Consider the following 14,336-nt stretch of genomic DNA (forward strand, 5'->3'; position numbering starts at 1 on the left):
ATAAGTATTGTAAATTTGTTAATACACAATTTGAGTAATGATGAAAACCATTGTTATCATTGAAGCACGAGACATCTGATTTGATCAGGTTCACGTTAACACAATTCAATTTAAAATTCGAATATTGGAAGGTTGTTTGGTGAATGGGATAGGTTTACAATTGTCCACATTAATCAGTCTTGTAAAAAAGTGATGTCATTCTTAATAAATTGAGGTGTCGGGATTTTATTTTTAATTCATATCTTCTTCAACGATCATTGAACTGTTTTATTTGTCAAAGTTGTTTACATTGTATTACTGCAAATTATTAAAGGATTGCAATTTGAGAGCCTTACCTATCGATGCCAAATTAGTTATAATAATGATATTGTCGCAATCAATGGTTTTAATTTATTCGACTCGTCAAGTGCTGAATTAAAAATGATATATTTAAAGAAACAATACAGTATAAAAAATATATTAAATTTAGCAATATGTGTTTGTTATACACTTATGTATAACGATTTTACATACAAAGACGCGTTTTTAATAATATCCGTTGCATTAACCCCATACTGTTCAATCTCTGGTCAAAGTGTTCCAATTTGTAATATGCTATATTAATAATGATGATTTAATTTTGCAAAAGTTTTTATTTAATTAAAAAACTTACACATTATAAGCTTCTATTTACATCCTTAGGCGATTTGAGTTGTCAATTATGGTTACTTTCGTTTGAAATGTTTTTACTAAAAATAGGGGAATTCTCACTGCTTTACGAAAAGTTCAGTTTCGTTATGTAATAAATACCTTATCATTTGCGCCTAACAAGTGGAATGTGGAGGTCGTATAATTTAGGTAAAGAGTTTTCAATTTTATAAAATAAATTCATAATATAATTTAATTTAATTTGTTCGATATATAATGTTTAAAAACAATGGTATTCATGTTCGCACATGTAGATATGCATTTTAAATTATAATAATTTTATTCTTAAATAAATTATAGTTATAGGTCGGCATAATCGATTGAAATGAAAAAACATGTGGTGATAGTAAACAATATATATACAAAATTGGCGTATTCTTACATGTAGGTATTATTAAGCCGTATACATTTTCCAAGAATATCAAATATTCTTAGCTTCTTAATTGACCTTTAAAGCAATACGGTTTTCATGTATTTATCATATAAATATGCGGTTGATAGTCTCTGGCTTCCATTTCTTTTCCTAACTAACTGCATGACTTTTTGGCGAATCGACAACGTTAAATTGCATCACATCAGTATATAACTAGCATGAACCAATGATTTTTTCAAACATAAATAATTGATGTAAAATGCTTGCATCAATGAATAATATTTAAGGTTTAAGAGGACATTTTCTTATTGTTTTAATGGATTTATTTGAAAATTATATTTTTTATGAATTTTTTGGCAACAAGGGGTTACGCATTTTAAAATAATGTAATTAATTTTCTGTCAAAAAAATGGTACCATGAGTAGCATGAAACAATAATTTCTTAAAACATAAGTAATTGATGACAACTGAGTGCAGCGATAATATATAGGGTCTTATTAAGCATTTTATGTTTGTTTTAATAGGTAACTAAGAAAATTTTATTTTTCATGATTTTTTTAGCAACAAGGGGTTATGAACTTTAAAGAATGTTGTATTTTTTAGACCAAAACTGGTGCTATGATAAAACTGGATGACATGCACTTCACCAAAACATTTATAATTATATTGTTTATTCTTGAAAATGTATCTCCCCTATTCACCAAAAATACCACTTATAATCAGAAAATTCAAATATAATGATGTTTACATTTTTTTCAACAAGCATATAGCCGTTTTGAGTTTTATTCAGCCACAAGTTCTTCACAGCCACTTAAGGGTTTTGTTGCCTTTCTTTAAAAAAAAACTAAATGAAAAACAAAATCTACACTTTGAGACATTTCCTTAATTATGTCATGTCTTTACAACACCCAAAGGCTAATAAATTTAGATATCAAGTACTTCCATACTAACATGACCATTTCAGGCGGGCAACCTAGCAAACTTGGTGTGTTCATATCTTCCTATCAATCTGTTATATGTGTCGTGAATCATTTGATCGGAAAACATTTTTATGTTTGTTATAACTTTTAAATAATTCAATGAAGTGATATTGTTATTTTCAGATAAACCAACATACTGATTTAAAGGGAATATTTAATAAATTATTTGCATTTCATTTTTAATGCGTGATCTTTTCCAAAATGTATTTCAAACTATAAAGAAATCAATATAAAATTTACGACTTTTATAAAAAGACAAAACATTTATGTTATAGAAGTTTCAACATAAGAATAAATAATACAAGTTTTATCAGATATTGGTAATAATTTCCAATATAATTGAGTGACTGAGCTATAGGAATTGATGAAACTATCGGATGGAACGAAAAACTGAAATATTATTTATTTTTCAATAATTTATGCACTTTAGTTGAGCCTTAATGGGTATTTATAAGCATTTATAGACAGTGTTCCTCACCAAAATCAAGGAAATATTACTTGTTATTCATTTGTGTGATGGTATACAATAATTTCGTGGTAGAATATTTGAGAAAAACATTAGAAACAAAAACTTGTCAGCTGAAATTTTCAATATGGTTACGGAAATTACCGATCATCGGTTTCCGGCAAACAATGTGTCGCGGTTTCCGCAAAATACGAAGGTTGCACCCAAAGATATTGGTGTTTCTTACTGGTTTATAAATTAATGATTTTGATTCTCATTTGATACATTTGTGATTTCAAGGCTGATTAACTTGACATATGCAAGCTGCTCTGTCGTTTGGCATATGTCTGTCGATACATGTGTACAATCGGTAATTTCCGTAAACACTCGTTAAATTGTAGCAGACACAAGTTTAAATCAAAATTCTTATATTTAACACAAATATTCTACCACTTTCTTGCTAGAAACTAATACATGAATGATTTAAAAGTAATATTGCATTGTTTTCTGCCAGGAACACTGTCTATGACCGCGAAAAAAAACAACAAACTTTTTGGTTTACGATTTTTACTTTCTTAAAAGCTTGCATGCGGCATGGCATTGAATGTTCCGCAAGATAAATATCTTGACGTTATGTATTGTATGATTTCGGACTGTTTCATCCAATCAGAAAAGAGCTTTTAAACGTAATTTAGACCCATGTTAAGCTAGATAATAAAGTACCACTTTTTGTACACTGCCAATTTGTGACATCACGAGTTGCCTCCCCTGCCCTGGTGGTTCATGCTAATATAACAGTATTGCGTCAAACATATTTCATATTTATCTATCAGAGTTTAACATGATATTTTCGAAGATTTCCGGTCAATTTCAAACGTAACCTTAATAAAACATCGACTTAAAGGGGCCGTCCAACAGATTTTTGCATGTATTGAAGCTTGTCATTAAATGCTTTATATTGATAAATTTAAACATTTGAACTAAAAATCTCCAGTAAAAAACAATAACACAATTTAAAAAAGGAAAAAAAGTAAGCCTCAACATGGCTCGAACCACTGACCCCTGGTGTCCTGGAGTAAAAAGACTACCGCCTAGACCTCTCGACCATCCATGCTCATGCTTACCTATATAAGCAATCCTCGTAGTATCCCAAAATAAAACGACAACAACAGAACTTTCCAAATTATTCAATCGTTTCGCGTCGCACGACGCTTTATAATTTTCAGGTTTTCAAATCATCAAAAGATTCATATAAAAGATATTTAAGAGCATGGTAAATGGTCAGTATTACTCTTTCCTCAAAAATATCATAACTAAAACGAAAATTTGCGAATCTGAAACAACTTTTTTAATTTTGTGAATTTACCAAAACGTGAAATCTGTTGGACGACCCCTTTAATTGTGCATCTTGTTCAAACAATACCTATTGCAGTTCATGTAAAACGAAATTAAATAAAACCAAGCGAGCAATTTAAACGGATTTAAAACAAAATCTCTTTGAAATTTTTGCTCAAGAAAAACAACTTATATCTCATGTAGTCATTCTTGACGTTGTTGTTCAATTTTGACGCGTATTATTTTCTATTTTATTGGAACAGCGGCTTCAATACAAAACTTTTGCATAATTACTGGGCATGATATCCGGGAAAATCATTCTGTATTTTACACTGAACATATTAAACGGTATAGACTGCATTTCATTACATACAAATGGTCGATTATTTAATTTCAAACGCGCATTTTTCATCATTTATTTAACCGAGTATACAATGGTCCACATTGGGCAATACTAGAAAGCGCCTGGACAAAACACTACTTCAATTTTCCTTGACCTATTTGATTATCATAGATCACTTACACTTTCTCTGTTCATAAGCCACGATATTGAACATGAATGGTTTAAATAATTGACGTATTATAATTCTTATGTTACACAGAAGGTTATGTAACAGAAATTTGTTTATAAATAAGAGTTAATTTACTCACACTGGACTTCCCTAACGGCTTGTCAAATATGGTATGCTGGCTGCGTACTTATCAAACTATATCCCCGTATTGAACTCAGCGCTGTTAAATATTCTAATTGTATTATGTACCTATTTATATCATCCAATCAGCTGTGCTCGCGACCATAAATAGTCCAGCATACTGGGCATTTGTGCGTCTAATATATTCGCATTCTAATGTTCGAGTTTAAGCGATAGTCTTTAAGTCAACTTCTAACGACACCTTCGCAAAAACTCTATAATATAGACCCTACGTGTAACTAGACCTTTTGCAGATCTGCAAGAAAGTGCGGAATTAAAACGTTGCATACATAAAGGGTAAATGTTTACCTTTCTGGATAATTATCTGATGGCTTTGAAAACACAACGTACTTTTTTGATTAAAATAGTGTGTATTGAATTATGCTCTCAGGACTTTGAAACGTTTGTCAGCTACTTCCCAAAATAATCACTGATGCACTTAATAAATGTATAGCATAATGATATTATTTTAATGCTCTTTGTTACAGAATTGGTCATTTTGTTTGGATACTGTTTTTGCAATCTATATGCAGTGCCGTACAGTTGCTACGCTGATGTATGTAACGCGTGAGTATACTTGTACGAGGTTGAATGTGTTCCAGCATACAAATTAACATGTGGTCATTTTTTTCATAAAAGGTATCAAAGCATGTTACTAATGTTCATTATGCCGAATGGCAAAACGAAACAGCATCTTCATTAAAGCGCACTTTCCGTTTGTTGTATAACCCCTTTGAATGTGTGTACAATCATTGGAAAACTACATTGTTTGTTTTAGGGATACATCAGCGCAATTTTGTGACGTAATATACAGACGATGTCGACGTTGTGAAGATGTACGGACTGACTGTTTTAGCAGGATGATGACGTACAACTGCACGGACTATTGTTACGGTAATGTCATTATATTTTATGCAGATGTAAAATCTACAAGTTTGTTTGAAACCTTTAGTTAAGGTTACTCAGGCCCCTGGAATTAAAATGAAACACAGTTATAGTTTATATGTTAATTCCAGTTATGATGCAAGTAAGTTTTGCAACTGCATATACACGGTGTAGATGCATATCGGTGGCCTCTCTGTCGAAATGCTGCCTCTCTGTTCATTCTCGGCTGCCTCTCTGTTATAAACATGAAAAATGGATGATTGTTATTCACAAAACAGATAACCCGTAAACACATTTGTGCATAAAAAGAGGTGGTCCATGAGTTGAAGCATATATCTAGCTACAGATTCACAGTATTCCGCAGGTCCAAACACTTATCACAAACTCTATCGAAGATGGAATGATGACGAGGGTGGTGGAACAATCGTGCAAACATGCCATTTTGATGACTTTTTAACATAGCTTTTCCGTAATATGTCAAATATCTTATGTCATTGATATCATCTGTATGATCAAAACTTTACGTTTAATGTACGCTACATAGTAGTTATCGTCAATTGTACTTTAAAAATGCCAACTTTCGCTTTCGCACGGAAAGCCTCTCGATCGGCTCACTTTTATGGCACGGGCAGCCTGGTCGTCGATTAACATTGTTATTTTTCAAAGTAAAATGAGTTTAATACTTGTTAAAAGTATTAATAGTAAAAACTGAAATGTCAGAATATTGGATGTAAATATCAAAGGCGAAAGGGGACTTTTAACGTAATTATTTGGACTAACGCTATCGGCTACATATAATTGACGAATAGGCTTCCCGTGCCAGAAAAGTGAGCCAATCGAGAGGCTTTCCGTGCCACAACGAAAGCGAAAGTAGGCATTTTTTAAGTAAAATTGACGAAAATTACTATATAGCGCACATTGAAAATGTCATTTAAAAAGTGTTTTACTAAAACATCCGAGTACCTTAAATGTATTGTTAATACTTTAAATATATTGTAACCACAAATAAAACACCTTATTTAGTTACAAAAACATATGGCGTAAACTGAAGTTGAATAAACTTGAATACATGTAACTCGTCATTTTAGTGATTAAGTTACTGTTGCAAATAAATGGCAGTTGATATTTGAGATTTGAATAAGAAATTATTTATAATATGTGAATGGATTCATCAAATAACATGTTGATGGTTGAATTTAAATAAAGTACATGACATTCTTTGTGTTTAATTTACTGGAACATAATTCCAACGATTAATCGATTTCGTGAAATAAACAACAAAAACATAATTGGATAAGCACGACATGCATTTGTTTCAGATATGAAACACGGGCATGATATGGAGCAACTTCGTGGTATGTGTTTATAATCGTTTGCATAATATATAGCTTACCCTATCGATTTTTCTTATATATAGTACATTGTGCTTGTAAATGTTTCAATTGTTTTAAATGAAATTAGCAACGAACATATCTTTGTATAAGATGGAAACACTAAAAAATACGTGAATTAAAAACAGATAACCTTTAAGAAATAACTATTTATTTCACGAAAACATATAAACTATGCAGTGTATGTTGACTTCAATTTTGACTGGAACTATAAAAACACCGACTGGAATCATACATTTGTTAAGATTCATGTTTTATTTAGTTTCTGGTTGCAATACTCCTTCGCCACCAGAACACGGACGTTATCACGTCAACACCATTCGCGTATCGTATAATACCACGCTAATGGTCACATGTGACACAGGATACAGCCTTTTAGATGGGGATCAGTATATATGCAACAACTTCTCAATGTGGACGGGAACAAGACCTTTTTGTAAAGGTAAAAGCAAAGCTAAAATTTATTATAATCGGGATAGTTTTCGTATAAATGTAATATAAATTATAAAAGACTATGTTAGAAATATAGTTTCGAAGAATGCGATAAAGAACTGTCTTTTGTTATATTTCAAATAAACCGTATTGCGGTCTTTCAAAAATGATTGTGTGCTAAGTGTTTTGTTTCACATCCAATAAACAATCATTACACAGTTCTAGGCATACCATTGTGCTTGGTACAACTGACACAAATGTCCACGATAGGTATTAATTTTAAGTTTCAGAAACTGGAAGTTGTGTGCTTACAGCCGTCATTTTGATGGTGATTGCAATTGCAATAGTAATTGTCACTTTGATTGGTCTATTCTGCGGATATAAACGTTGCCAGAATAACATGTATTTACAACACACATGTAAACATAACAAACATTGTGACACAAACAGTAAGTCATGCTGTTGGTTGAGAATGAAATAGAAAAACTATGTATTTTCTCGTATAAAAACAATACATCAAAACATGTTTAAATAATAGTCATACATAGACGGAATTCTATGATTATATAAGTGTAATTGATTTATTTCAATAACATTGAAACTTTATATTTTTGGATGACATAAGTATAATGTCCTATATAATTTTATTAGCAACATTGTTGTTTTTAGATTCCAATTGTGATCAGAACCTCATAAGCACTGATCCACCCCATCAGAAGGGAGACATCGCCACCAACATACCTCAAAGCACAGAACAAACAATGTTCATAAGAAATTCACACGATACATTTGGATTTGAACATACATAAGATCACCATCTGCCTCTTATGCATTATGACACGGATGGCAAAAAACTTGAGGGTGAACCAGACAAAGACGCTCAGATAATGCAAATGAAATACCATGTCTTGAAGACTTGAGCTATTTGAAGCTGATCGACCGCTTACCGCCATCGTCATTTTTAAGACTTCACCGTCACTCTCTGTGATAAACCATAAGTCAACGAAGATCCTTAGTATGGCGATGTCGAGGCAATTTGCAAGTAAATGTGCAATCTGTAACAAGTTTACGGACAGTATTGTGAACCATACTCTCTGGTTCTGTGAAAAAAACAGAATCCAAAAGTAATAAGCGTATTGCTGAATTGTACAAAGTGACTGGGCACTGCAAATTTATGAAATTTATGCTATTTCCAGTAATGACAATGAGTAGACATCTAGTGTGTCTTGCATAAACAGTAACTGAAGATGACCTTTTAAGCAATTTCGTTCTACTCAAACTCATATGTGATTTGTTTAAACTTGATTATGATACATTCACTTAAAATCGACTATAACAGATTTTGTAATGGTATGAAATTTACATGACTTTTTGTTTGTATATTTATTCATGAATACATATTTTGTAAATCATGCCACTCTGTCTATGTTAAATATGCTTTGTGATTATTGTTTATTTATGTTGTTCGAATCTTCGATATCGAAGGAAATAAAGAATATATATATACTCCAAATATCATACACGAGTGAGATGCTGAATCCATTACCCACAAGCGATTGTTTGTCGAGAGCCAACTATCCCACCTACCCAAAGGTTATTAGTATGTGATTTATTGTCATTTAAATTAACATTTATAATATACGTGTATAATTAGGATTTATTATGTTAGTACATATTCGGTAAATGTGGGCTGAAATAGATAATATAAATCGATACTGATTGTGTCTTTAGATTTACCGTTTATGCTGATGTAGTTGATATAAAGAAATATTACATGTAATTTCACTTCATATATATTCAATAGAGACCATAATGACTCCGTATTCAACACAACCAGAATAGACACCGAATGCATACTGGCGTTTAGATTGTCGTACCGGTGACCTCATTCGATCCTTTATCGTCAGTCAAAACCCATTCTTTGTATTATCATTAGAGAGAACCTCATATACTAGTATTTACAGACAGTTCGAAACATGTTCGAAAAGGGGTACAGCTTCCATTCGATCGCTACATGTATATAGTATTCGCCCTTCTGAGCTTTATCAAGATAGTAACAGTTCAGAGGAAATGTAGGCTTCTTATATGAAGCAAGAAATAGGAACATTTAAAACAGTGTTTGCAAATGTTATATGTTACTGAATGAGTCTGAAATGAGTCTGATGTATGAAAAATGAAGCAATTGAGACAAACTGTTAGTTTGGTGTAAATATTTTCTACTTTCTAATGACAAGTATATTGATTATTTATTATTTTATTAGATACCTTTAATATTCAGTCCATAGCTATAACTTGTTAATTTAATGTTACTTTAACTTCGATGATACGACTGAATCCCGGTGAATCATTTATGATTAAGATTTGCATATGCGCTCGTAGATTGGAAAATTCGAAACAAAAAGATGGCTACAAAGTATATTTCAAGCTTTATAAATTTATAAAAATTAATGACGTTGTTTACATCCATCAACATCAACATGACCTTACTTCTAGTTTATTTGTGTTATCCTTCTCTTCTAAATATTCCTCCAATCAATATTCCACTTATTGCAGGTCGGGCACGGTAGCTTTTCCTCATCAAATTATCTATTTCAGTCGGGAATTTCATAATGTGCACTGACATAGGTGTGCACTACTCCCTTACAATGAAAGTTAAATAGTTTGCTGGCTGGCGAAAAAAATTCTTTTAGAGGAGGCGATGTCGATCAAAGTCTTGGACCCGACAGCTCTTTTGATATGTCTTCATCATCTTTGGGTACATGTTTTTCATCTTCCATGATGAATTTGCACATAATTAAAAAAAAATGTAAATCACAGCGTTCAGAGAGCATCCTCACCAAGAAAGATATTCCATATGCTGACCTTAAATTGGTTGATGTTATAGTCTTTACTGACCCATGGCTCATTTAAAAAAGACACTTCCGATGTACTTGTCCCTTCTAATCATACATCGTTTAGACGGGATAGACGCAACGATCACCTTGGAGGCATTCAAGTATACAGACAACATATCTCTTTGCAATTGAGCGACCAGACCTATAAATCGACGATCTATAATGTATATGGGTTAGTTTACGTATCAAGGGAAGGCGTCTTGTATTTGGCTTTCTACATACCACCAAATGCTTTTCCTTATTTACATGAATGCATAAACGTCTCGATTTCACTAGCCGTTCAAACCGGTATTTAACAAGTGTTATCACTTGTAACTTGATATAAATAAATCACAGAGTAGGATTAAAATGGACTCTCTTCTTTTACAATATAATCTCGCACAGATTATGTAAGAACCTTCTTATTTTACTGAAACCTCGAATTATATTCTGACCTTTTATGATAACACTTTTATTGACAGTGCTAAAAAGAGGCGTTTGAGAAGCTTTTCTTAACCAACAAGTTCGGATCCATTGTCAAGTCTTCTGCGTCATAAACTTCAACATAAAAGCTTGGTCTAATTTTAAACGTATCTCATACAGATGCAAACATGAGGACTACACTAATCTAAGAAACCTTAAAAAAACAAAGCTACAACATAAGACCGACACTGGAAAATTTATCGCCAATAACGTAATATTGTTTGAAATCTTATCAGAACAGCGAAAAAAGTTCACTTTGATAATATTTCTAAAATATTATGTGAAAATCAATACTCATCATCAGACTGGAAAATAATTTTCAAACATCACACATAAAAACACCTAACAGACCGAGTTTCCTCAATTATTTCATAATGGCACCATATAGTCACCCCTTGATAAATTAAATACCCTAAATCCCATCTTCCAATCTTAATCTTCTATAACCATACGTATACGTATATTCAGTACACAGTACGTATATTCACAACTTACATTCCCGATAGTTCATTGCCTCCTCAATGAAGGTTTCACCATTGCCCGTCAAGATGCCTTAGATTCCATTAAAGTTATAAAAACTGGAAAGGCATCATCAGGCCCGACCAAATAAATATTAAAGGCATAAGACATATTCATCTGGGATTGCAGGTTCTCTTTAAAACCTTTTCAAATTTTTAATCAGTACTGATGGTGTCCCAAGGGGCTGAAAAGAAGCAATTGTTTCTGCAATTCACAAAAAAACTGATCCCCAAGATGATGAAAACTTTAGACCAATTTCCCTTTTTTGCGTTTTAAGTAAATGTATTGAAATAATTATTCGCAAATATATATTTAACCATTTAAGGGATACCGACTGTATAACTTTATTCCAATCTGGCTTCATACCAAAATATTCCACTGCCAACCAATAAGTCTCGGTATATCACTGCTTTTTTAAGCCCTTGACGAAGGTATTTTGCGAAATGTCTAAGACATTTGATAGAGTATGGCACGAAGGACTTATTCACAAGCTCCGGCTAAGTGGTACCTCGTGAAATCTTGGTACAATACTACCTACATGAGAGAAGCCAGGGTGTTGTTTTATCCGGCTTCCAATCTGACCCATTACCCATAAAAGCTTTTGTCCCACATGGGTCTATCTGAAAGCCCCTCCTTTTTCTTATATTTATAAATAACACTGTACGAGATATTCACTATCAAATTCGCCTGTTTGTAGACAATACCGCGTTATATATAACCGTCGACAACCCGGTTGATGCGGCTTATCATCTACACTCTGATCTTGCAAAATATACTCTGGGCTGTTAAGTGGTTGGTTGCTATCAATCAATTTAAAACAGAATCCTTAGTTACATCTATGAAATGAAACGCCCAATCCACACCCCATTACTAACGACTGCTAAAACATAGAGGTTTCGTTTCAAAAACATCTAGGCTGAAACTTATCTGATTCATGTTCCTGGCAAGACCATATTGAATCAATCAAGAAGAAAGAATGGCACAGAATCCATCAATATCATGCACACGTACGTACGATATATAAACCACATATGCGGTACGTTTGCGAAATATCATTTTCGATCCTTTATCTCATAAATGTATCAGCAAACCAATTACAAACTTCATTCAAGTGTACTGTTATCAGTTAAGGTTTGGTTAAGACATATATTCAAAACTAATCATTTAAAACATCAAACGTCTCAAGTAAAAAAGAAATTCATCGAATTGTCATTATCTACAAAATTGCAGGTAAGTATCTTGGTGATGTAGTTAAATCCCCATAACACTCAAAATCAACGAATATAACATACGCTTTATCAAAAAAAAATAAAGTTCCATATTACATATCGCGTTAAACTTTTGGTTATTGCTGTGGTAGCTTTATTTTAAGAATTTTACGAAATACTTTGCGAAATATGCGCTGACTTTCAGTATTTATGTGACCTTAAGTATATCAATTGTCAACTCATTTTGCACAGTATAGTGTTCAATGGTATAAACAAGATATATACGTACAAGTTAACATAATCTGCACAACATGGCGAATTAAATCAGATACATTCAATCGTAATGCATCTAACGAAGTTAAATTAAAGAAGGCATTGAATGCTCGATCACATATTATTGATGAATATGCGCACAATAAAATTTATATTTAATCGACATTTTAAAGAATGTGTATAAAACACGATAGCCTAATTTTCTATAAATTCTACATATTTTCTATATTAATGTTTAAAAAACAAAACAAGTTTGATAGTTATAACTGAAAAATTTATTACTTAAACACATTCAATTTAATGAAATCCATATATCAACTGAACACAGTTGGTGAAGCACTTAAAACATCAAATCGATTGTTGTCAAGCATCTTTGCATATTATTTGAAAATGTTTTTGTAAAAGAAAGTACAAATTTATTTTTCTTCGAAGTTCGTTTGAAATAACTGCACAAATTATTATTAGAAACTGATATTTGATTCATTGTTTTTCAACGGTTTAAACAGTACATAAAACCCTATTATTCGAGTGCATCTACATGATTTACGAACATTGAAATGCAATCTCACCGGTATGATTCAAGCTATATATTCCAAACACTCTGTCATTTTATTATTATTACAATCCATCTAAACGTACAATAATTCGTGTAATCGATGCAAGCTTTATTATGTTCCCCACCACTATAGAGTGGGACATATTGGTTTATGTCTCCCACCACTATAGTGGGGGACATATTGTTTTTGCCCTGTCTGTTGGTATGTTGCTTTGTTTGTTTGTTTGCTCCAACTTTAATGTATCTCATGGATCTGCACATTTTGAGCGGTGAAAAGTCAAGATCAAGGTCATCATTCAAGGTCAAAGAACAAATATATGGTCAAAATCGCTCATGTAATGTACCATTTTTGCAATATTGAAGATAGCAACTTGATATTTGGCATGCATGTGTATCTCATTGAGCTGCGCATTTTGAGTGGTGAAAGGTCAATGTCATCCTTCAAGTTCAAAGGTAAAATATATGGGGACATAGTGTTTCACAAACACATCTTGTTTTTGTTATGTAATTAGACAAGCACATGTAGTTTGCTATTTTTTATTCATTTATTCACTATACCATCAAAGTACCCTATAAGACACATCAATTACAAATGAATAGTTAATTATATTATCAAAAGCCTTAATTGTTAAATATGAATCAAAGCTTTATCAAATATATCACCAAGTACAAGCAACTTCCCAATATATTTTACACTAATTAGATAGAGGTCCAAGCATAAAGATATTTGTAATAAACCTGACAAAAAACTAAAGGGATTGCAGATATGGATCACCCCCTTCCCCCGACGCCAAATGAGTTAAATTCAGTTATATAATGTCTCTAAATGAACCTTGACGTCTTTGTGTGTCATTGACATTGACCCTCGAGGGAAAATATTTAGGCCATGTGATATCAAATTGTCCGGAAATGTAAAGAAGAGGAACTTTGTTTCCTGACAAAATAATGAATAATAATAGATGATAAGGATTATAAAATGGTATATACACATTCCGTGACTAAATGTAACTATTTTCGTGCAGAAAATAAGTTATTTGTCTTCACACAGGCTCTATAAAGACGATTGCCAACCGAAAAAGTCTATACACTGTTTTTTTACCTTCATAAATAATTCGTTTGTGTCCGTTTTATCATAAACATGATTGTAAATTATGCTAAAAATGTTATCTAGCATTACATGGTACTTTGAAATACAAACAAACCA

The 14,336-nt window shown here is 32.2% G+C and overlaps 1 protein-coding gene across 2 annotated transcripts; it reads left to right on the top strand.

Annotated features, from left to right (window-relative positions):
- The first annotated feature begins 802 nt into the window (after positions 1 to 802).
- On the top strand, positions 803 to 8,830 carry LOC127855855 (uncharacterized). Of its 2 annotated transcripts, XM_052391738.1 has the most exons (7): positions 803 to 837; positions 5,001 to 5,079; positions 5,291 to 5,406; positions 6,717 to 6,752; positions 7,051 to 7,230; positions 7,505 to 7,669; positions 7,890 to 8,828. In XM_052391738.1, the coding sequence occupies exons 1-7, from the start codon at positions 816 to 818 to the stop codon at positions 8,027 to 8,029; spliced, it is 738 nt and encodes a 245-aa protein (XP_052247698.1). In that variant the 5' UTR covers positions 803 to 815; the 3' UTR covers positions 8,030 to 8,828. The 2 variants fall into 2 exon arrangements, with proteins under 2 accessions (XP_052247698.1, XP_052247699.1); XM_052391739.1 differs by lacking the exon at positions 7,505 to 7,669 and having other exon boundaries at positions 7,890 to 8,830.
- Positions 8,831 to 14,336: the final 5,506 nt, after the last annotated feature.

The sequence above is a fragment of the Dreissena polymorpha genome, chromosome 13, assembly GCF_020536995.1.
Source record: "Dreissena polymorpha isolate Duluth1 chromosome 13, UMN_Dpol_1.0, whole genome shotgun sequence".
NCBI lineage: Eukaryota > Metazoa > Mollusca > Bivalvia > Myida > Dreissenidae > Dreissena > Dreissena polymorpha.